The sequence below is a fragment of the Thamnophis sirtalis genome, unplaced genomic scaffold (assembly GCF_051295495.1).
Source record: "Thamnophis sirtalis isolate CommonGarterSnake01/CBP01778 unplaced genomic scaffold, rThaSir2_p1.2 scaffold_6, whole genome shotgun sequence".
Taxonomy (NCBI): domain Eukaryota; kingdom Metazoa; phylum Chordata; class Lepidosauria; order Squamata; family Natricidae; genus Thamnophis; species Thamnophis sirtalis.
This window is the reverse complement of record NW_028261386.1, coordinates 28,898,221-28,923,384: the sequence shown is the minus strand read 5'-3', so window position 1 is coordinate 28,923,384 and position 25,164 is coordinate 28,898,221. Positions and strand designations below refer to the sequence as shown.

At 38.7% G+C, this 25,164-nt stretch overlaps 1 protein-coding gene across 4 annotated transcripts; it reads right to left on the bottom strand.

The window, feature by feature from the left end:
• Nucleotides 1–1,108: 1,108 nt before the first annotated feature.
• PUS10 (pseudouridine synthase 10) lies at nucleotides 1,109–24,989 on the bottom strand. Of its 4 annotated transcripts, XM_087717491.1 has the most exons (19): nucleotides 23,711–23,979; nucleotides 22,670–22,850; nucleotides 21,196–21,332; nucleotides 19,418–19,684; nucleotides 18,392–18,478; nucleotides 17,937–17,971; nucleotides 16,979–17,090; nucleotides 14,487–14,548; nucleotides 12,423–12,468; nucleotides 11,484–11,548; nucleotides 9,220–9,305; nucleotides 8,315–8,440; nucleotides 7,672–7,728; nucleotides 5,915–5,991; nucleotides 5,406–5,461; nucleotides 4,547–4,664; nucleotides 3,527–3,669; nucleotides 3,055–3,154; nucleotides 1,109–2,487 (listed from the first exon to the last, which is right to left on the bottom strand). In XM_087717491.1, exons 3-19 carry the CDS (start codon nucleotides 21,319–21,321, stop codon nucleotides 2,449–2,451), a joined length of 1,602 nt encoding a protein of 533 aa, XP_087573617.1. In that variant the 5' UTR covers nucleotides 21,322–21,332; nucleotides 22,670–22,850; nucleotides 23,711–23,979; the 3' UTR covers nucleotides 1,109–2,448. The 4 variants fall into 4 exon arrangements, with proteins under 4 accessions (XP_087573617.1, XP_087573619.1, XP_087573618.1 ...); XM_087717493.1 differs by lacking the exons at nucleotides 22,670–22,850; nucleotides 23,711–23,979 and adding an exon at nucleotides 24,968–24,989; XM_087717492.1 differs by lacking the exon at nucleotides 22,670–22,850.
• Nucleotides 24,990–25,164: the final 175 nt, after the last annotated feature.

The window sequence follows — 25,164 nt, the reverse complement described above, 5'->3', positions numbered from 1 at the left end:
CCAAGGACTATCTGTATTAAGTAGGGCAATGCACTGCTTCACCTTTGAAAATAAAATACAGGTATCTCTCCACTTACGATGACAATTGAGCCCAAAAGTTAAGGCAAACAAGGTGCTAAGTGAATCATTGCAGTTGTTAAGTTGGTAACACGGTTGTTAAGTGAGTCTGACTTCCTCATAGACTTCACTTGTCAGAAGGTGGCAAAAGGAAGCACACGGGGCACAGGACACTGCAACCATCCTATGAGTCTGTTGCTAAGTGGTCTAATATTGATCACGTGACCATGGGGATGATGTAATGGTTATAAGTGTGAAACACGGTCATAAGCCACTTTTTTCAGTGCCGTTGTAACTGAACGTTCACTAAATGGACTGTTGTAAATTGAGGACTACCTATTGTGTTTCAGTGAGCAACTTTTTTAAACAAAATCTGCATTTTTTTTTCAAGATTGCAACTCTGCTCTGGGACATAGTTTACAAAAAGGTAGCTTAAAGGAGTTAAGAGGTGATGTGTGCAGGCCCTAGTACGGTCTTAAATTGGGGACAAATGATATACTGCCCAGATAAAAATCCATGAACTAAGATTTTGCTTTACAGGCCATTTTTAAGTTTCTTTTTAATTTGGTGAATTTTCAAGCCTTGATTTATATTGCTTATTTGCATCTAATGAATATGTGCGTACATCTCAAAAACACAAGAGCAAACAAAGTTTTGAAAGAAAAACAATTTATTTTCTTATAAAAGTTCTGGACATTTTTAGTTCAAAATCTTGACTTCATACCAGAACTTTCTTTGTACTTGACATGATCTAGGGGCTGGGGGGGGGGGGGGGCGGGGGGAGCTGTAACCTTAACAATGTTTGCATCGCTCCTTGAAAACCTCAAAGAAGTCTTAGAGGAACTGGTTCCTCCTCCTTTTAGCATAATACTGAAACAGGTAAATACATCTTCCTTTAGGGGATATATTTTTAAAAGCCTGTGTCCATATTGGCATATGAATGCATGCATGTGAGCAATCCCATGCATCATTGGAAGAACAGTGAATCCCATTTACTCAGAGATAAGTTGCTCTGAATGCTATCAGGCTTACTATTTCCTCTAACGATGCACAGGGACACATTCCCAGGAACAACAGCCATACATCTTGAGTATATGCTGATGGCTCGGCAACTTCGCACATTTCAGTATTCAACAGTGCTCAACCACAAGAATTATTAGGATTCTCTAAAAGGTATCTTATGGCTTTTTTTTCTGGTTTGGATCCAGAATTATGCATAAATACCGTATTTCCCCCAAAATAAGACAGAGTCTTATTTTCTTTTGACCCCCGAATAAGCGTTTGGCCTTATTTTCGGGGAGATCTTATTATTTTTGAGGTGCAGCAGGCGGCGAGCCAGGTCACCTCATGGGGGGGAGGGTTTATTTTAGCGCATGCACTCAAAAGCCCAATTGGGCTTATTACCCAGGGAGGGCTTATTTTCAGGGAAACAGGATAGTATTCCTAAATTTTACTATATTCAATGAGCTGCTTTCTTCTATGTATTGCTCTATTGATAGTATAAGAGAAGCAGATGACATAGCTAAATTTACCAAAATGATTCCAATGGTTTATATATGTTAGCCTTGCCCAACTGGCCTCTCTTTAGATGAGTGGGAATAAACCTTCCAAATTCCAGCAACAATAATGGTGCTGACTGGAAATTCTAGTCAAATTGTTCCACACATCTGGAAAGCCCTTAGCAAGAGAGGGCTGCTTTAAGACATGCAAGTACAAGGAAATACGGAATTGAACTGAACTGAACAAATACTGCTAGACAAAATGCGCTTTCTTCTTTTTTTCTGGTAAAAAGATTTTAAATGTGCTTGTTGAGAGTTATCATGCAAAAACATTACTTTTTGGTTTTTTACTCTTCCCCTTTGCACAGGAATTCAAAATTATTCTCTCTTTGAGAATCTGTATCCATTCTGTATAGGTACCAATTTATATTGTATTGGTAATGAGGTCAAAATAAAATGCATTATTTCTAAAATGTGTAAATCAATTTGAGGCATTTTTAAAAATTAAAAGAGTGGTTCCCTTTGCGGCTAGGAGGCCCAGTTAGAGGATGGGGGTAAGGAAACTGGACCTTGAACAAGCAGTGGGGCCAGTGCGAGCGACAGGCCAGCATCCACGTATGCAAGTGCCCGCCAGCCCGCCATTTATACACTCCAGCCAGCCACTCATGGAGGCCCAATTCCCAATAGACCATGGCCCGGTAGTGAGGCCCAGCCCAACGGTTAGGAACCCCTGAATTAAAAACAAATCAATCTTGAGCAGATCAACATGATCTAAACTGGTTTACAAAAATCTAGGAAAGTCAATTCAGCTAGCCTATAAAATATTGTCCACAGTGCTCTAAATCCTGCTATGGATAAGTCTCTCCCCTCTCTTGAAAATCAAAATTACTTCTTAATCATCTAGAGCTGGTGGCCAGTCAACATCCACGGACTGCAGAAAAAAAGAAAGAAAAATAATTGAATCATAGCTAACACATTTGTTTGCAGAATATTTAACCTCAGATAATGTTTTCAATACAAATGATGAAACTTGGTTTCCCAAGTATGAGACAGTGATTTCCAACATGAAAGTGCCAAGAACTCCATCAAGTGTAGTTAATACACTGTATGTTCCCAGACTGGGGAAAGCTGAGGGGACAATATACTTTAAGTTAACATCTTTTAAAAATTTGGATGAAAAGCCATTTAAAACCAACTTGGGGTATGATCTGGTTGTTATGCTCTAATCTGGAGTTTAAACTAAAATTTAAATTCCAGTGAGCTTCTACAGTTCTCCACACACAAAACTAAATTTGCATTCTCTCACTCTAACAGGAAAAGTTTTGAAGAGAGATGAGATGCTGTAGGAAAGGACACAGATTGCAGAGATTAGATTAAAGTCAGGTTGCCAGATCTGAAACAAATCCCCTGTGATTTGTCTCTTAATTTCCTACTGGAAAGACCAATGGTGGCAGTCCCATCCTTCTGTCTACAGAGACATACAAAAGAGAGTACTCACTTGTACATCCAGCTCCAAGATGTCTGCAGTTGTCTTCAACAGGAAACCAATATTGGGTTTAGTTCTTCCAAAATCTCCATGTACAAATTCTTTAACATAACTAACAAATTGCCGATAAGGAAATGAGAAAGATATGCTTGTTAGACTAGATTTTAAAATAAGACTTCAGAATATGTACTTCTCCCTTTCTTTCTCATTCTTTCTCAAACACACTGCTAGAGGTAAATGACAGGATATAGCAAAATTGGGGGGGTTGGGTTTAGAAGAGAGCATGCCACCTTTTGGGGGAGGGGGGATAGAGAAAAAAGATAAAATGTAACATGAGTCATTCACTCTCCACACATTTTCCTGCTCCAAGAAAAACTATACTTGAAGATTTATGTTCATTCTTCCAAATTTAATACTATCATTTTATTGAAGTGCTCAGTACCGAATTCCTGACCACTGAGGCGCTTCAGTTCAGAAAGGATACGTCCCTGCTTGTGTCTTTAAGTGAAGACGGAAATGATGCTCGTCTATGTACTCTGATTGCATGTTGTGGATGACGCGAATCCTGACAGCTAATGGCCGCCGATGAAGTACACGTAATGGAGTTTTTTGATCAAGCTTTAAGTCCTGGTCAAGAATTTCAGATAAAAAATAACATTACATACATCACAAATCCATGAGATAGAAAATCCAAATATCCATTCAGACATCTTCCCCAGTATAGTATAGGTTCTCCTGCTTGAGCAGGGGACTGAACTAGAAGACCTCTAACAACCCTTCTATTCTATTCTATTCTATTATTTCACTCCATTCTGTTCTGTTCTGGGAAACCAGCTCCAGGTTACCACACAAAGTGATAACAAAGTAACCTTGACAAACCAATAATGAGGATGAGAACATGGCAAATCCTTTGGAGGATAGTATGAAGATTCAAGAAAATGTTGATAAACTGGAAAATAGGGACTTCTACAAATTCACATTAGGTTGAGAAAAATGAAAGGCATGAATGGGTACAGGCCATGGAGAAAATATACTAGGAAACAGTGCATGAGAAAACATTCTGCATATTATCTTGGTGAATCAGAAGCTGAACACAAGCCGACTGTGTGATTTAGCTGAAAAAAAGCAAATAAAACTCTAGATCCGTGATGGCCAACCTATGGCACGCATGCCACAGGTGACATGTGGAGCCCTCTCTGTGGACATGCGAGCTGTCACCTAGCTCAGCTTCACCGCGCATGTGTGCGCACCTCCCACCACCCAGTTAATTTTTGGGTGTCTGCTGCAAATGTGGGAGATGCATGCGCAGGCATGGGGGGAGGGGGGGAGGAGCACAGGCATGTATGACGCAAATTACATTAATTCTGTGGTTTTCCACTAAAAAAAGATGCAAAAATTTTCGTCTTGAATTTGATGAAAGCTAATAAAATGGGGCTTGTAAAAATCTTTGTACGGGATTTAAAAACGAGCAAACAAATGATAAATACCACCCCAGACATGCAACCTTCATAGAGTCTAGGAACATAATGTCTTCCTTTTGGATCACTTTCTTTGTCCATATTAAGGCACTGTAGGACTTCGTCTTCTCTTCTTCCCCTTCTTTCATATGTACAATGGCCTCTCTGAAAGGAAAACAAACAACAAATGAGAACAGCCAAGTTGTGATGGGCAGAAGATGTCTCAACAGATACTAGATGGGAAAAATATCTCCTCCTCCATCCTGCAGCATATCTCTGATGTCAAAAATAGCAAATCTGACGTCGCAGAGGATTCCCAAAAATCTGCAATCTGTAATATATTACTTGATCAGGAAATCAATAAAATATGCCGATCATCTGAAAAAGAGAAGCAGAACTCCCAACTCATGCTTGTGATTAAATACATTAGACCTTTTTATGATCTTGTGTTACTGGTTGTATTATTATTTTTCCCCATTATTACTAAATTTATAATCATCCTTATATAAGCACGGAAGGCAGTTAACAAGAACAAAACAAAACTCAACTAATCAAAATAGTAAAATCAAAACTAAAATCGGGAGAACTGAAATCAGTTTAATCATAAAAAGTTTGGAAAGAGAAAATGTATTTCAGCTGTGTACCTATTCCCTACCGAGGAGTGGGTATCAAATGTACTACCCCAGGGAACACATACCATTGCCAGGAAGCCCCTTGGGATAGCCCCCCTCCCGTTTCACCGATCAATCATTCTCTTCTGCTGATTTCAGTAAATGTTGTAGATTATGCCAGTGCCAGGAAAAATGAGATGCTTACATTTTACATGGAAATATGCTTTAAAAAAAAACTCAGATTGAGATTTTTAAAAAAATAATAATAATCCTGTTTTATCTAAATTCGACTAACCTGTTGACAAGTTGTAAATCACGAACTTGGACTTTGTCTGAAGAACTGTTGATCCTCTAAAAGTGTTTTATAAAAATAAAAAATAATAATTATATGTGATTATTTTGCAATTAAAATCTGATACTAAAAACATATTTTTTAAAAAAATATGTAGATAGAGCACTATACTCTTAATTAGCTGAACAAGGAGTACTGTGTATATTCCTGAATATCATTAAATAATTCTTGCCATATGAGTTATGAAATCAGCAATGTGTATATACAGTTCAAATGCTAGGGTAGGATATATACATCATTAAGATGATAATGTATAAATTACTATGATAGCCTTCTCTTCTCCATGGAATTTAGGGCCAAGTTTTCATCTGGCCACTGTTTAATACCCTCCAGGAGGAGGACATCATATTAGTCCCCATATAATTTAGCTTTAAAGATAATTTTGCAAGAAAATCTCTGACTCCTTTCAATCTACACAACGATGGTTATAGGTCAACCTTCAAACATTATACCTTTTGAAGCTCCTTCATTTCTACTGCAGCCAACTGGACTTTCCGAGGGTTAACCAGCTCAACTGCAAAGGGCCTTCCTATGAACAAGGGTGTAATCATGATGGTGGCAATCAAGAAAGAAGGATGGGAAGAAAACAAAATAAGATTATAAACTAGTTTTCAGCTTTAGACATGGGGGAAAAAAAGAAAATTGACAATTTAAAAATATCCATTTTCAGCAAACTATATAAAAATATATCAAGATGTAAGTTCTCAAAGGGAAAAACTTCATACATGCCTAGGTTTATCAATATCTCAAATACATAAAATTAAAATCAGGTGTGCTAGATGAAGTGCAAATGATTAGATCAGTATAGAGAACCTAGGAGGAACAGGTTTTACTTAAACCTCAGACATTCAGTTTAATTTACTCCTTGTTGATGAAATATATGGTACCACCATGTCTAAATCAAAAGAGGACCTTGAAGCCTTCAAAAAGATTATAGATGCCTAAAGGCTGGCAAGAGATTTCAAAGGATTACCAACCAAATGGACATCAATAATTCCACTGTCCAGAAGATCAACTACAAGTGGAAAATATTTCACACAACTGCCTATTTGCCCAGGCCAGGCTGTCCCAGTAAGTTCAACCCTACAGCAGAACGCAAGATGTTTTTAAGAATCCTAGAATTTCATCACAGGAGCTTCAGGTACTACCTTGCTTGCTGCTATCAATGGCAAAGTGCATGAGACTTCCATTTAAAAGAAGTTGCACAAATTAAATCGACATAGGAGGTGTGGTGTGCCAAGAGAAAGCTTTTGTTTTCTAGAAGAAAAAATAGAGCAAGACTAAAGTTTGCTTATAAACACCTAGGCAAAGATCAGGAGCTCTGGAACAATGTGCTCTGGATAAACAAGACAAAGGTAATTATGTGGCTACAGGACCAGAAGTTGTGGTCTGCACATTTTGTTAATTTGTTTGTTAACTTTGAGTAAATTATTTCAAAGTAAATTTTTCATAGCTTTTGTTGTTCTCCCAAAGGTGCTTTTTTAAAGAGGCAACTGGACTTTCTTGTTTCAATAAAGAAGCAGGAAGTCCAGTTGCCTCTTTAAAAAAGCACCTTTGGGACAACCATGACCTGGATAACTGAGAATCCCCACAGACATTCAGTTTTTGTTGTTGTTCAATTACATCACCTTTAGCTTTAAATACTGTTTGAATGAAGATCTTTTATACATAAATGTAGTTAAGTCATAAATTTTCTCCTAATGAAATTTCTTTAGATATGCTGTCCAGATTTCTACACTGAACAGTGGAATGGGCTCCATGGCCTGTCAGTGATGGAGAGCCTTTTAGGCACCAAGTGCCCAAACTGCGTGCATGCCCAAACTGAAAGGGGTGCATGCACGTGCAAATTTGGATATGTGCATGCGCAGCAGAGACTTGAAGACCAGCTGGCGGCCGGGAGGCGGGCATCCCAACACCGGCAGCATGGCAAGAGGTAAGATAGTTTTCTTTTGTGAGCTTCTGCTTCATTTTTTGCAGGGAAACAGGAACTCACGAAAGAAACACTACGGAGATCTGACCTGGAACAACGGCGCGCGTGCCAGCAGAGAGGGCTCTGCATGCCACCTCTGGCACACATGCTATAGGTTCACCATCACAGGCCTAAGTTGCCCCTTCCAACTCCCATGATCTCAGAAATGGGGTTTTTTTTGTCAAAGGTTTGTCAATTGATTTTTTCCCCATCTAGGATATTTTCAAGTGTTGAACTTACCCTTGCCTAATGTTCTCACATCCACATCTTCCCTTCCAGAGGATGAAAAATTAAAACCTTAAAAACAGGAGAAAGAAACACTGACTGAATTTTGAAATCTGTATGTAAGCCATGCTATTCAGCATGATCAAAGCAAATCATAGTTTAGCTCTACATCAGGGATATCAAACTCAAGGCCCAGGGGCCGGATCAGGCCCACAGCGTGCTTAGACCTGGGCTGCGGACTGCCCTGGAAACAGCAAAGGCTCACGCTGCCTCAGCCAGCAAAAACTGAGTTCAGGAGGGCCACGGGCAACCCTTCTGAGCTCTGTTTTCACTGGCAGAGAGTTGCAGGAGGCCATCGTAGTTGAAAACAGAGCTTGGGAGCCTGTTTTTGTTGGCAGAGTGCTCGGGCCAAGATAGCTGCCCCCAACATGAGTGACATGGAGCTGGTCATGCCCATCCCAGCCACGCCCACCCTGGCCCCCTGAGGTGAAACACAACCCTGATACAGCCCTCAATGAAATCGGGTTTGACAACATTGCTGTGCATTAAACAGATGCTGGGTTACTTGCCTACACAATTTTCCTGCATTTTTTCATCAGTGCATACATATTGCATAACTTATTTAAAGTAATGTAAACATATGCATGCACACACTCACTATCTGCTTTGAAGGCAACCATGAGATGCTCCAAGATCAATTCTTCTACAGATGATTCCATCTTCCTCTCTCCATCTATAATCCAGGGAGTCTGAGGTAGAGTTCTTGAATATTTATTATATCTTCCTGTTTAAAAAAAACAGACAACAGAAAAATGTGCTATGATATTTATTAACTCTTAGTTTAGCAAAAGTATTACAAATAAAAGCATTTTACTAGAAGCCAAGTGCACAGAAAAAGAAGTCACTATCATAAAGCATGTATTAGAAGTTCCCTCAAGAATTGCTCCTTAAGCTACTTCTTCCTCATGCTTTGAGCAGCGAAGGCTAAAACATAAGTTTGCTTTGAAAACATATCTATCAGCTAGTTGATCTATTGTGATATACAGACATCACATGTTAAGGTTGTTTCTGCCTATTTTGATGAAAAACAACTGGATAAATATTTGTATTTCATCTAATTATTCTGATCCAATTATTTTCCAAGATGCTTTTCCAATGACATTAGCTATCAAGTGAGTACAATCCTGGCCTAAGAAAAACTGCCAAATATAAATTCCACTTCCTAACAGCCCATTTTAATCAGAAATAGAGTGTGATTTGAAAAACAAATTCTCATTTGAAGTCAAATTTATATATTCTGCATATCAATCTCCTTCAATGCGGATGAATGTCACTGAAAAAAGCATCACTTTTTAAACACTTTCTCAATGGCTGAGTCATTTCTCAATGGCTCTACCATCATACTTCCCCATAGAACAAAACTTTTCATATAATCATATGGGTTTCTGTCCCAATAACAACTGAGTGGCCTTTTCTTATTAAGCAAAGGGCACACTTGCCCAGGAACCTTAAAAAAGAGTGATCCTTTTCAACCTCTATTAATGGAAAAACATTTACTCTCACCAGCCACAAAAATGGCACCATTGTTGCATTGAATCTCAACTGCTGTGCAAGGAGTTTTAGGTGAACTTGGAGGAGATGGATAGTTCCTGTATTAGGGGAGATATAAAAGGCAATTCACTAGAGAAAAGTTGAAGGAAACGTTAAACATTGTGCAAAATAAATAGATATGATTATCCCCCAAAAATCCTTTCTTTCAAATATTTCAAAAACATTTTATAATGCAAATAATTTCAAATAGTGCAATATTATATCTGAGAAATAGAAGCAGGTAGAAAAATTACAGTAACTGATAATCTTGATAATCTGAGGAGCATGAGCAGGCCAGTAGGCGTCTTCAGCTGCATATAATGGATGCACATCACTACACACAGCCGGTCCTTCATGCTTCATTGCTGACCACAATGTCTCCTTCATCTTTCTTGGAAGGAAGGAAGGAAGGAAGGAAGGAAGGAAGGAAGGAAGGAAGGAAGGAAGGAAGGAAGGAAGGAAGGAAGGAAGGAAGATCTCCTTCCTGGCATTTCTGTAGTCTTTCAGTGATGAGGAAATCAACCCCACTGAGCACATCCTTCTCTTCTAATCATTTTTACAAAGATATCTACAGTACCTTTATTTTCCCATTACTCACCAGTGTATTCAGCCAAAAGGGCCAATTTTACAATGCCCTATTGATTCAACTCCCTCAAATGCATGAGATTGCTAAGTTCTACATAGAGCAGTGATGGCAAACCTTTTTGGCACTTGTCTGGAGTGAGTGAGACCTGGAAGAGGAGCTGCCCAGGGGACATGTGCGCACCGGAAAATGCATTTCTGGGTTTTGGCAGTGCAGGTGTGCTGACCAGCTAGACTTCCAGTTACTGGATATGTGCGCGGAGATCAGCTGACCGGAACCCATGCTCACACCAGAAGACAGAAGACCAGCTCTTCCAGTTTCCAGCACTGCCGCACACACGAAGGCCAGCTGATCGTCGCATATGCATGCACGCAAGAAACCCGGAAGAGGAATGGGCGACACTGCGCATGCCAGGCAACATGGCTCTACATGCTACTTCGGGTATGTGTGGCATAGGCTTGCCTTCACGGACATAGAGCATGCAAAATCCACTGGATATTAAATGTTAGCTTGAACAATTCATGCTTGAAACATGCTTGAACTGGTATTATGACTCCTGTTGACCAAATTTAGTGGTGGGTTGCAGGCAGTACACCCCAGTATGGGCGTACTGGTGCCTGCCTGGAGCACCAGGTTCCGTTCTGGTATGGTGCTCCAGAGGGCCCACCCGCCTGCCTGAGCTCTTTGGTGCTTCCACGCAAGGAGTGCACAGCGCCTTTGCGACGCTCCGATGAGCAGCAGGAGCATCGCGGAGGCGTTGGAAGAGGTAAGGACGCATGTGCGTGCATGTGTGCACACGCTGCACGCATTCATATAGTGGATGCCAGACCATGTTGCAACGGGATCCGGAACCCACCACTGTTTCGTAGCCATGATTTATTCTTTTTCTTTATTAGCACAGCACAGATTCTGGTTTTATTTACCATTTTTTATCCTCATACTCCACATCATCATGGTTTTCAATATTTTTAGTCCTACTCTTTTTATGTTAGAGCTGTTAATCTCACAGCATCCCTGTTTTTTTAAAACTTTAAAAAAATATTGAAATAAAGATACTATTTAAAAAGTTTGCAACACTGCTGCCAAATCTTTCTAGTTGTTCATGACCCTCTGATCATTTCATATTTACAATTTTACAACTAGGGATCATCTACAAATCTAATAATAATTCCTTCAATTTCATCTTTTATATTTTTATAAAGTTATTAAATAGTGCTGGGCCAAGGAAAGAGCTCTGGGAAGCCTACTTGATTGGTTTTTTTAGGTTGATGAAGAACCACATATGAATACCCTTTGGATGCAGCTATCGAACTAGTTCCAAATCTACCAATCTGAAATATTAATTAGCACATAATTGTTTATTCTGTTTGCAAAACAAACATGAGAGACCTTCCCAAACACTTCACTTCAGACACACTACATCAATAATTTTCTACTGCTGCAACATACAAATCACTATCATAAAAAATATAAGGTTAGCCTTTTTTCCTGTCATTAAAAAACTTAAGCTGACTGCTGGTAAAAGCACTATTTTCTGTGTCTGCCAATGTGCCGCTTGACTATCTTTGTGTTGTGAAATTCTCTCATCCTCCCTCCCTCCCCCCTCCCTCTCTCTCCCTCCCTCTGTGTGTGTAACATAAATTCAGTTACTTACTTGTGAAACTCTTCTTCATCAATCATATCCAAAGCTTTTACCACAGCCATTCTGGTGAAGACTGACTAGAGAGAAAAATAAAATGATATCTGTGTTATCAGACACTGCAAACCTTATTCTTTCTATCAGATTTATTTTAGCCAAGAAGGAAGCCATTTTAATGGCATATCTAGTAGTATGCCTTTTGTTTATTGTTTTCTTGTTTTGCTCTAAGCTTGGTGCTTTATTATAGAAGAAAAGTTTTACATTTGAGTAGAGACTTAGGTTTTACAAATTCTAACTTCAGACTGCTTTGGGTGACAACCTTACCTGGGAAGTAAGTGCCTCCCTGTACTTCATTTTTATTTTTATTTCCTTCTATTCAATTGTGTCTGATTTTCAGACACTGCCAAAATAAGTCCCTGCCGTTTTTTTTGGCAAGGTTTTCTAGAAATGTTTTGCCATTGCCTCCTGCCTAGGATTAAGAGAAAGTGACTGGCCCAAGATCACCAGCTGGCTTCATGCCCAAGGTGGGACTAGAACTCACGCTTGCCCAGTTTCCAGCCTGATGTCTTTACCACTACACCAAACTGGCTCTCATATTTTATATTAGTGTTAACATGATTCATACATATTCTTCTTTATTTATTTCATATGGATGGCCATCTTTCAAATTCTGAGCAGCTAAAAAAGTTAAAAACTATATACATCAAATAATGATAAAAGACAAGAACAAGCATACTGTGGCAATTAAGGAACCTGCAACTAGCAATTGCCTGTTTTTAAAGATACATATATTTAAAAACTTGAAGCCATACTCCGCTATTCTCCAGATGTTCTTGAATGAGAACTCATGTAACTTCAGCCAGCAAAGTCAAAATATTTAGAAAGCATCAGAGTGTCTATCGTGAGATGTGGATTTTGGAGTACAGGGAACTGTATAAAATTAAAGTTAATTACCTGTTTATTTTTTGCTGGTTTGAAGCAGCTTGGACACACTGAAGCTCTGAATGAAAACAACAAAAATCAGTCAAATATCTTTAAAAATATCTTTTTCTACCAAATAGATAATGAATACAATAGTATAAGGTTTTATATTTGCCAGTGTCAAAACATTTTATTAAGAACAATCGCCAAAAAGATACCTTTGAAAACACCTTTCCCATCTCTACCTAGTCAGACAACTCTTGCTCCTTAGACCAGGGGTATCAAACTCACATTGTCATGTTGTCAACAAAGGATGCATTGCAACTTTTTTCCTCTTTGTTAAAATGGGGGTGGGCATGACCAACATGTGGCAAATCTGGCCTGCGGCTGCGGATTTAACACCCCTGCCTTAGACTGTCTTCCTTTGGCCATGGAACTGGAAGGCTCTGCTTCTCTGGCAGAATATCACAGCAAAGTTAAGGCCGATCTGAGGAGCTTTGTATTATTGCGCTGCTGCTAACACTTGCCCAGGGATTAAAAAGCTAAAGAACAGAATATTATAGTATCTGAGCTGAGGTGGTGCAGTGGTTAGAGGGCAGTACTGCAGGGTACTTCTGCTGATCACCAGCTGCCAGCAGTTTGGCAGATCGAATCTCACCAGGCTCAAAGTTGATTCAGCCTTCCATCCTTCCAATGTGGGTAAAACCAGGACCCAGCTTGTTGAGGGCAATATGCTGACTCTGTAAACTGCTTAGAGAGGGCTGTAAAGCACTATGAAGCAGTATATAAATCTAAGTGTTATTGTTATTGTTATCTTCTATTGACTGAAAGATCAAAGGGCAACATTCAAACAAAATACAAGCATGAGACAATAATTCAATTGGAACTAATTAAATCCCAGTTCAGGCCCTTGCATTTCATTCTTGTTTATAAAAACTGATCTTCCCACTTCACTCCCCAGATCTTGTGGGCTTTCTCTTTTTTAAGTGGAAGACATTTAGAAGATGAAGGGTAGAAGCATGATGAGTAGAGTTACATTCTTATCTTGTCTACTCCACTTTAACAATTCTCCTGGTACCAGAATCATGGGCTAGAAGTATGTTATTGGAAACAGAGTAAGTGACAATGAGTGCCATTTACTTTGTTGTTATCCTAAGGCCGGGATGGCGAACCTATGGCACACGTGCCACAGGTGGCATGCGGAGCCATTTGTCAGGGCACGCGAGGTGTTGCCCTGTCAGCAGGCCAGCACGCATGTGCACGCTGGCCAGCTGACCAGCCTTTTTTAAAGGCATTTTTCACTCTCCCGAGGCTCCAGAGGCTTTATAGGAGTCTGGGGAGGGTGAAAAGAGCCTCCCCCCCCCCCCACAGAGGCCCTCCAGAAGCTTCAGGAGCTTTCCTGAGCCTCTGGAGCACAGCCCCATGGGCAAATCAGAAGTTTGGGAACGGACTTCCGGTTTGCTCATAGGGTCGGTTTAAGTCCTCTGGAGGCTTCAGGGATCTTCAGGAGGCTTCCCTGAAGCTTCTGGAGGACTAAAAAAGGATCCTATGAGCAAACCGGAAGTGACTTCTGGTTTGCTCGTAGGGTCGTTTTTTGCCCTTCGGATGCTCCAGGGAAGCCTCCTGAAGGTCCCTGAAGCCTCCGGAGGGCCTCCGGGGGCGGCAAGGAGGAGGCTTTTTTTGCCCCCCCCCCCCAGCTTCTATGAAGCCTATGGAGCCTGGGAAGGGCAAAAAAAGCATGCAAAAAATGGGGAAGGGGAAACACCTCTCATGAGCGCATGCACACTGGGGAAGTTGTGCATTGCATTATGGGTGTGGCACACCCGCGCACGACCCCCTGCACTTCCCCCCTTATGGCTCGTGAGGCAAAAAAGGTTTGCCATCGCTGTCCTAAGGAATGCAACCCAAGCATGGTGACATTATACAGGGCACCTAGCCCTTAGCAGCCGCACTATCAGGCAACATAGCTTGTCTATTAGCTATTTCAAAGAGTAGCTTGCTCAAGATATCTCAAAATATTGGAGGGAGATCTAGAATGTTCAGCCAATACCATCTGTCTCTGCTCTCATAAAATATTGTTTGTTACATTATACTTACAGGAAACAGCAATCTTCATCTGTCTCCGGATGAGCAAATACAACACTCACTTCAAACAGGCTCTGAATCACAAAGATAGAAGTTAGTTTTCAATTGCTACTGATTTCCTCCACATCACTTTTTTCTTCAATGGATTGAATTCAGTCTGTCCAATCACCTGAACCCTATCATCAGGAATAGATTTGCTGTGACTAGTCTTAAACAGGAATTGTATTTGCTGCTCAGCAAATACAAAACCTGAGTAACAGATTCAAGTCCTTAAAGCATATGCAGGAGGCAGTGATCCACGCAGGTCATCAGACATACAACTGCACATGTTAAAGACATGTCTACAACTGCACATGTTAAACAGCAGATCAGCTGTATTATTCATATTGGCATTAAGAAATAGGCATGTTTCTTGGATGCATTTCTGAGAATTTCCTGCAATAATCACTGGATATCTTCAGTGCTTATGGATGCTTCCATTTCATTCCCTTTTACCAAAGAAAATCAGAATGATTTTTACATATACCGTATTTTTTGGAATATAAAACGCACCAGAGTATAAGACGCACCAAGATTTTGAAGAGGTGAGTTTTTAAAAAAAAGGTTTTTGCACTCTGCAAACCTTCTAAAAATGGGCCTGGTTTTTTTCCAATAAAAGGCATGAATAGCCTTTAGGGGGCTTGCAGAGTGCTCCTGGAGGTTGCCCCCCCCATAACGAGCAAACTGCCCTTTTTTTGCAAAAACAGGCCCGTTCTTTGTAAAAAAATTTTTTGCATGCATAGCCTTTAGGAGGCTTATAGAGTACTCCTGGGGGCTGGGGGCAAAATTGAGCAAAAAAACCTGCCTGTTTTTCACTCATTTCTGCCATCCCCAGCCCCCAGAAGCTCTCTGAAAGCCTTCTACAGGCTCTGCCATTTTGGTGAAGGGATGGGGCTTCGGGAGGCAAAAAATGCTGTATTCAGTGTATAAGACGCACCCAGATTTTTAGTCTCTTTTTTGAGGGAAAAGGGTGCAACATACTCTGAAAAATACAGTACTAATAAATCATGAAATACCAGCCAGAATATGAAACCATGGTCTATAGTTGGCTTAATAATTTGAATTGGTTCAAAGTTTTAATCATAGTTCCTGATTCTGACAAACCCAAATTATCTTACTCTCTATGAAAGAAGTTTGGGTTTAACTGCCTCTTTAAGTCTTTCAGTTCTTTAATTTTCATCTCCACAGTTCCCTCTACCATTATAAAAAGAGAAGCAACTATATTGTGGGTTAATACTAAATTTATTCTTTATTTGCGTTATTTATCAACTGTTCTTTATTAAAAGGTTTTACAACCAGAAAATGCAACAAAACAATATGAAAAGGCAATGCAAACATGGTAGGTCAGCCTGAACAATTTAAAATGCAGAGAGAAATGAAATTTTGACTTGGTACCAAAATAAATATAACATTCGCACAAATTTCATGACTGAGAATTCCACAATATAATATCAAAGGTTCTTTTCCTGTTTGTTACATAATGGGACAAAAGATACTTTGAAAAGAGTTATCCTTAATGAGGTCATGTAGTTACATTAAATTGTAACACTTTAAAACAAATTTCTTTTACAAACACCTAAATATTGCTGAAATGAAAATTAATTATTTGCCTGAACTTTGGAACCAAGGCGTGAAATATTCTAAACAAGTCAATGGTTAAGGATAGTAAAAATATTCAATATATTAATGAAAGAATAAAATTCAGTCAACACAAAGTGGAGGTTTTCAGCTTCATAATCTTAGAAGTGCAAAATTATGGAGGCAATGTATACATAATATGGGCTTATCCCACTATTGTTCCACTTTAGTTTTACATCTGTATATTTGTTAAGGAAGGGTAGCATTGTTTAAAGATGTGATTGCAGCTTTGAATTACATTCTCAGATCAGAAATTTATTAACATACAAAGGCTTATTTAGTAGAGCATACAGAGAAAATTATTATTTTTTTAATGCCAGTCTGGCTTTAAAGTCTTGAAATAACCGTATGCCTTTGCTCTTTGCTTATAAATTAGAACTGCACTGACCAAAATTGTTCTCTGTGATGGTGGCATAATACTGTATTTGAAAACCAAATTGACATTTCTTATGTATAATATAAAAAAAATATTTTCATGTTTTCCTCATGGTTGATTTTTTCAATTATGTATTTATTTATTTATTTACTTAATTATTTATTTTTGTCTATACAACTTTCTTCGGTAAGTTAAAACAATGATTTTTTTTAAAGGCAGGCAAAGGCTAATAAAATTAAAAATATCAATGACCCAAATTTACTCTGCACCAGGAATACTGTCTCAGGAGAAAGGATTCTGTCCTTAACATACTATTTATATTTCGAGAAGACGTTTAACTACCTAAGGGCCCATTTGCAATCTGAAACCCGCACAGCCAAAATACAGGTTGCATCGGCTAATGGTGAAGTAGTGTTGCAAAAGCAGAGTAAGTGGTTTATATATATGCTACCTTTCCATCAGCAGGGACTCCCAACTCCTCCAAGAACAGGGGATGGATAAGCCATTTGTAAGCTTCTTTCAGCTGAACAAAGTCGTCTTTTCCAATTGACAAGCCCTGTTTTCTAAATTGCAAAAAAGACAAGTGTTTTCTGAAGTACGTGCAATTGGGATAAAACATAAACTGACCCATATTTTTACCATCTTAACAAGTTCTTCTGTAATCCATTTGTTTGTTTATATCCTATCTTTATTATTTTTACAAATAACATAAGGAGGTGAATATATTCAACACACCTTCCTCCTATATTCCCCAAACAACCCTGGAAGATGAGTTGGGCTGAGAGAGACTGACTGCCCAAGATTGGTCAACTAGCTTTCATGGCTGCAGGAGGACTAAAACTCACAGCATCCTGCTATATAGCCTGGTGCCTTATCCACTAGACTAAAGTGACTATTAACAATCTATTATAATCCAAAGATCTAAAAATAAGTAGAATACTGTACAGGACTGGCAACATCCTTCACAATTGCCAGAGTGGTAGTAGAAACACATTGATCCATGATGGAATATCCAGTATCAGTCATAGCTTTGACCACTTAAGTATACTATAATCATGTGCCCAGCAATCAGCTCATACATGACTTATCCAAGATCACTGCTGTTTCAATCATAATTAAATCATTTAAATCATATGAGTCACAGTGGCACAGAGGTTAGAATGCAGTACTGCAAGCTACTTCTGCTGCCTGCCGGCTTCCTGCAATTTGGCATTCAAATCTCACCAGGCTCAAGGTTGACTCATCCTTCCATCCTTCTGAGGTGGGTAAAATGAGGACCCAAATTGTTGGGGGGCAATATGCTGACTCTGTAAACCACTGAGAGAAGGCTGCAAAGCACTGTAAAGCGGTATATAAGTGTAAATGCTATTGCTATTTCGATACTTAAATTGTGTGGAGAATATACTCACCCCATTTCTTCTTTCACCAGTAGCCATGCTGCATGCTTTAGATATGTACATAGGAAAAAGTAGGGAAACAAAAGAGATGGAGCATGAGAAAGGAAGAGGATTGATATTTTTCTCAATAACTGGCTGAAAATACCCTGACCAGGTTTTCTCTACTTTTCATAAAAATCAAGGTCTGTCTGATACATAGGGTGATCTTTGGCCAAAGTATTTCTACCATCCCCAAGTGAAATACTAAACTTCAAATCAACCTAACCCAAACTGCCAGCAGTGATTTTCCACTTTGCTCCACTATCGATCCACCATCTTGGCTAACTAGTGCCAATCCATATTGTTCAATATCTGCCTAACAAAGTGAATTTCCCAGCATGCAAAGCAAGGTAACGTGTAAGAACATCCTTTCTTTCTCATTGAAGGCCAGTTTGAAGCATAAATAAAAGTATCAGCAAAACACCTACCTCTCTGACTGAAAGTTGTGGTGGGAACGACACTGAAAACACAAAACTGGAAAACTGATATTCAGAAGAATTAATCTTATGGCATACCTGAAAAATATAGATTTATTTAAAATATTTACTTATCATATTTCAACCCATATCCCCAGAACAAATTACTTACACAGGGCAATCTAGAAAACTGTTTGAGTAATATTATTTACAAAATAATTCTGTTTGTAGAGATAGCATTTTTACCTTAGAATAAATGTGTTGATTCTCACCAGTTTGGCTTTAGTATTAGGGCAAAAACTTACATCACTCCAAACATGTCTCAACACAACCAATTCAGAGATTGAACAGATTAACCAAACCTGGCAAGAGAACTACAAATATTGTTCTTGCAAAATATTGTTTAGTGCAAGACAAGAAACAATGGGGAAAAATCATCAGCTTAGATGCACAGTTGCCTTAGAGAATGCATGTTTGTTTAGCAGTTCTGAAGCTGGAGGTGCAGCAGAAAGCATTGCTTTCATTACAAAGAAAAGGAACATATTTAATTATACTGATCTTTGCCAATTCAAAACATTTCATTTCTACAACAATTGATGTTGTATTCTTTTGGCATTTCTCTCTATCCCAAAAGATGCTTGAGCAACCAAAAAGAGTGAGAAAAACCAGCTGGTTGAGTAATACTGATCGTGTAGGAGCTATTAAATGATGACTCAGACACTGAATCTGAGCCTGTAAGCCAGGAGACACATCAATCAGAATCTTCAAAATTGCCATTCTGGAAGAATAGTTTACTCAGCAAACCCTGCGCTTCCATCTTAGAAAATACCAGTAGGTCCTAAGTCAGGAAGGAGGAAGTACCTGGAATTTGTGCACTTGTCTGGGGGCAATGATATTTACTCTCAGATAGATATGAGCAACAAAATGTTCAGTGAAATCCTATATGAATGCCAGCTATGCTTACATCAATATTGTATTTTACATTTGGTTTTATCCTTTGAAAAGCTGAAAATAAAGCTCCACAAGGCTGACACTTACAGCTTTGACAAAGTCTATTTCACAAAGATCCTGTAGAATCCCCAAACATATATTGCACACAACTGGATTTAAGTTTTCAATTGCTGGAGCATCATTTCCATCACTGTACATGTAGTTTAGCTCATGGCTTCCATTTGGGTTTTGATCTTTAATCCCATTAGCATTTTCCAGTTTGATCTTTTTACAAGGGGAATTAGCCATTTCACAAGATAATATATTTTCATCTTCTTTGCTCTCCAGAAACTTGCATAGTTCATGAAATAAATCCTGATGTATAAAAAAACAAACAAACATAGAAATCTGTCAATATGGTTTCGCGTTCAACATGGGAAAACAGCACCAAGTTATCATTAAAGGGATGCCTCAGACTGAAAGCTACAGGTTCTGTTTATCTGCACAAGAGTTTTTAACAAAACTTATATCAGATAATCAGTGATCTTGTAAAGTAAATTTAAAGCCAGTGAGTTTTAGTTTTGAGTAAACCTGCATAGGACTAGGCTGGGGATCATAACACCAACACTAGAGAGAATGAATGTTCTCCATTAAAGAATATGACAATTTTGGGCGTAGACTCTTGGGCAGGTGACAATAAAAGAGAGGCGAGAAGAAAATAGGCTGAAAGAACTCAAGTAAGCCATAGCTCAGTCCGACAGTGCAGATTCTTACAGTATCTTCAGTAAGATTTATCTATTGTTAGGAAATCCTCCAAAAGTATTTTGAGAAAAAAACTAGGTCTGAGATAAAATATTGACAGTCAAAGAAAATGGTACCATGCTTGATAGATCAATGATCTAAATCATCATAAAGCAGATACGTATTCCAGCAATCCCTTCATATTTGCTGGATGAAATGCCTGAAATGCTAAACAGAATAAGACTGAAACTGTTAAAAGAACCGTGACCCGTCAAAAGCGCGAACGTCATAAGCGCGCCGACAACACCGCAGCGCTAAAACCGCGATTTCAAAAGCGCGCCGACAACAGCGCGCCGACCGAAGCGCGATTTCATTTAAGGTAAGATTTACAGTTAGGTTTAGGGTTAGGTTTAGGGTTAGGGTTAGGTTTAGGGTTAGGTTGAGGGTTACGTTACAGCACGCTTCTGTCGGCGCGCTTTTGTCGGTGCGCTTTAGGGCTAATTAGTCACTAATTCGTCACACGGTTTTGTCACTGCGCTTTAGACACCGCGGTTTAGTCAGGCGCGCTTTTGTTGTGTGCGCATTTGTGGTGGAACCAAAAGAACCAGCTAACAATGGCATCATTTTTAATCAGTGCCTGATACAACCACAAAAAAAAAAGTTATCAAGGGCAGAGGATTGAAAAACAAGTCTGAGGCCTGCAGATGATAGAAAAGACCACTGATATTTAGAAGAGAAAAACAAATTAACAAATGGAACCGTCAGAGGAGATTAAATAGCCAAATTCCTACACAGATCTGGACTCTAAGGATCAGTCATAAATGGGACTACTAACTTTTAATCACTTTCAGTTTATTAACCTATTGGCTTCATGATGTTTTGCTTGGTTATTTCCTTTGGCTGGCCTCTGAGATAGATATTTTTAGCATTAATTGTCATCTCCTTCCCCCATTCAGGATCCCTAGCACAACGTAATAAATAGTACTGCTTGCATGTGTTCCTTCATCGTGAAAACGTTTTGGACCTGTTCACTCCAAATCTCCTTTCAACCCTCAGGAAAGATGCTATGAAAAGAGGTGTGACTAAGACTGAACACTTCATGAAAATAATGCTCATCAACATTATATATTCTAATTTAATCAAACCTTATGAGGTTGCCTGTAGGAAGTCTGTAATCCCACACCACAGAATCTGAAAATACAGCGGGGACATGTTCCAGAATTCCATAACATCTGAGCAACAGGTCTGTCTTTTTCTGTCAGTACAACCATGTTGATAAAGCCTATATATGGGAGGAAAAGTTATTAACAGAATCACTACAATAATCACAATGGAAAGAACAAGGAAGGGCCATAGTTCACTAACAGTGTACATGTGCTACATGCAGTTCCTTCTTACCCCCACTGTCAATACAGACTATATTAAGCTCAATTGACTAAATGTCTGACAATAAATGGAAGATTCCTTTGTTCCTAAGAAAAATTCATGATAACAAACATTTAGAAAGGACAAATTGACAGAGACGATATGGAACTAACAATTATATTAGTTACGTATAACAACCATTAAAAAGACCTTTTCCAGGATGATCTATCCTCAAGGTTGCCCTTTATGTCTTCTAATAGTGTACTCATCAAAACTGTAATCTAATCCAACCCAACCGCCCTGCTGCCGATTGTCTTGTTCTATATCCTCCCATCTTTCCCAACCATATATATTTCTAGAGAGACATCTTTTGCACAAAATATCAGAATGTTTATAATATTACTATTATTAGATTTTATCCCACCTTTTTATATATAATTCAAGGGAGCTAATTAATCTAAATTGAATATTCCTATTTTCTCCACAACAAACTCTGTGAAATGGATTGGGATGAGAGTCACTAACCAAAGTCACCCAGCAAGCTTTCATGCCTAAGGGAAGTCTACAACTTAGTCTGCTGATTTGTACGCCAACCAGAGGTAATTTGAGCTCAGTCATTTGTGCCACAAGTGAAAATGTGTATGTTGGTTTTGGTTTCTCTTCTCTCATTTCAATTTGCTGATGTCTAAGATAGCGTAGTCAATTCATTTCATCTTTCACTTTGTTTAGTTTTTCCATGTTCATGCTGTTTATATTTCATACAGTTTTAGAGGGTAATGTGAGTTATAATTGGAAGATGCATAGTTGCATCTTCCAATTATACATGTGCAGCTCCAGCTCTTATCCATTCAACAATTATTTTTAAAGAAGCCATCAGTTTTGTGCTAGAAGCAAAATTCTCGTTTTTGGATATCAGTGCAATCCTAAACCTTTTTTCTCTCAAGAGAAAAACTTTATTAAATTAATTTAAGGGTGATAAGGACTTTAGCTTAAAAATTATGCTATGCTTTATCTTAAGAGAAAAGTTAAAAGACAAATGCATTTATCTCAGTCCTATTTTCATACAATTATCCTTGGAAAAACATTTCATTCCATGTTTTGATATTTGGAGATTTTAAAAAAAAACATGAACGTATGATCATACCTTTCTACTTTTGAGACTTTGTAATCTAATCTATTGAATCTCTAATAATTAACAATGAAACTTAAAATACTGTAAATGGATTTAGAGTAGTGTATATAGCATATACTCACATAGATTCCAAATCTCAGTCTATATATCAGATTATAAAAGCAGGATTGAAATGAAAAATATATTTTACTCTTCCCTCTTGAGTGTTGCTCAATGTTTGACTTACAACTGTTTTGCAAGAATGTTTCTTAGTTACTTCCCAGCCTGTGTCCTGCTTGCTACCTCATCATGGTGATGGTGTTCCTGGAAAGAATGAGCAAATAATGCTAGGAGTGAATGCCAAGAGTACCTAATCTTAGCAGGGTCATCTAAGAAAGAAGTTCTTTCTAGCTCCCGAGAAAAAAAACAAGCAGGCGCCTATATCAGGCAGCAATGATGTAGGAAGGTGTTGGAACTGAAAGATCACTGTAATGACAACAGCAGAGGTTTCATTTCATAGTGTGTGGAGGAATGCAATGGTAAACCATGTAGATCTAGCACTGATATTACCTAGGAGGGTAATGAAATGTCTGTAACCAGACGCAGAGACCACATAGTTCAATTCTGAGTAATATATTTTCTTCTACTGGTAATCATAAAACATGCCTCTATTTTTCCAAGAAAATCATGCAAGTAGACAATATAAAGTGACTGACAATATGGTGCCAGATAATAAGTCCGTCAGGCTGGATGGATTTCAACATGCTACTGAGAAAGAGCTGAGGGTGTTTTGGAAGAGTAATTATGTTTATAATGTGGCTAGATTAAAGTTTTCAGGATCTCTGATGTTGGCATACAGAAAAAGAAATCGGTCTAACTCGCATCCTCCCCTAGAACGATCGGGATAGTGATCGCATAAGCTCGAAAATCCCTACATCGGGCAATGTTTATTAATGGCAATTCAACCGGGATCCTGGAATATATACTGCATAGTCACCGCTGCTAGCATGTATTAGCGAGCACGCAAATCGCACAGAAACTGTGAATTCCTTCCGAATAAGCATTGGCAAAACATTGTTGGCTCTATCCCTTTATCTTGCTACAAGAAATCGAAGAATCAGAGTAGGCTACCTAATCTTTCTACGGTGCTAAAATTATGAACATAACGGCCAACGATCGCCTACCTTTTCGCCTATGTCAATAGGAGGAATACGGGGAACTATTTAGCTGCCCCGCCCCACGTTCCTATCAATGGCTGCTCCTCGCTTCCGGATGGGAAGGAAACGCTTTCTCGATAATAATTGTTCCGGAGCAGAACTGTGCAAGGATGGCAGATCTTTACCGTGTTTTTTTTTTTTTTTAATGTCCAACGGTTTGATGAAGGACGGTAATAGGACACCGAGATTAAAGAAAAAAGATGTCTTAGAGGAAAGAAGAACGAACAAAAGAAAGAAAAAAAGAAGGAAAGAAAGAAAAAGAACGAAAGGAAGGAAGAATATTTCTTAAATTGCTGAAAGAGAACTTTATTTTTTCCTCTGGAATACAGCTATGTCTTTTTTTAATTAAAAACTTAATGATCAAAGTAATTGTGCACGATGTAAAAAAACTTTTTCAAGCAAAGGAAGATGTGGTTAATTGAGCTTTTTTTTAATGGTGTAGGAAGAAAATAGTCCAAACGGAGAAGCAAGTGTTAATGCTAACCGCTTTATTTATTATTATTATTATTTATTATTTTTTCAGAACATTTTTATTTATTTTTTATTCTCTTACATACCATTTTAAGTATACATTCACATAATTATTTTTCTTCTTTCCATTTATCATTCTTATAGAAGGAAGGGAAAGGAGAGGAGGAAGGAGGAAAGTAGAGAAGGGAGGGTGGGAGAAAAGAAAGGGAAAATAAGGGCGTTACAACAGGAGGAAGGGATGGTAAACAAAGCAACCCAAACTGTATACCTATATTACAACATAAAATGGAATAGCAAATGCTAACCGCTTTATTTGAATGTTGCAAAAATTCCAATGCTGTTTCAGAACTAAACTATATAAAGGTACCGAGTGGAGGGTTAAATAAAAAGTAAAATTAAACCTGGCTTTATTAGCACTAAGAAAGACGTATATCGGACGGCCAACAGAATTTAAAGATAATTGCGTGAATCAACGTAATAGAATAGAGCTGGAAGAGACCTTGGAGGTCTACTAGTCCAGCCCCATGCTCTGGCAGGAGACCCTATACGATTTCAAACAAGTGGCTGTCCAGTCTCTTCTTTAAAAAAAACCTCCAGTTGATAAAGCGCTCACGATTTCTGAAGACAAGCTGTCCCACTGGTTGTCAAATGTTGCCTTAATGTCGTTTTCAAATAAATTAGAAAACTTAAGGCAACGAGGCAATGAAAACATAGAGCCCCAAACTTGGCAATTTTAAGCCTTGTGGACTTCACCTCCAAGAATTCTCCAGCCATCATAGCTTGAAGTTTGAAGACCTCTGACATAGAGGTATATTTGCGGAAGTGCTGCTAGGTTTTCTTTTCACGCTTCTCTTTGACTTGAATAAAATAGGAAGCACTCATCGCAGCCAGAAGCAGTCGATTGGATCGACGCTTTCGTCGCGCGAGCTGAAGAAGCCGGCGCGGTTTCT

Bases quoted from the DNA above. Each gene is read 5' to 3' on its own strand.
- PUS10 (XM_087717493.1), bottom strand. From the start codon at position 21,321: ATGGTTGTACTGACAGAAAAAGACAGACCTGTTGCTCAGATGTTATGG. The intron at 14,549-16,978 runs GTAGCATATATA...TTTGTGATTCAG, and splicing joins GAGTCCCTGCTGATGGAAAG to AGCCTGTTTGAAGTGAGTGT. The intron at 2,488-3,054 runs GTGAGTACTCTC...TTTTTTCTGCAG, and splicing joins TCTTGGAGCTGGATGTACAA to TCCGTGGATGTTGACTGGCC.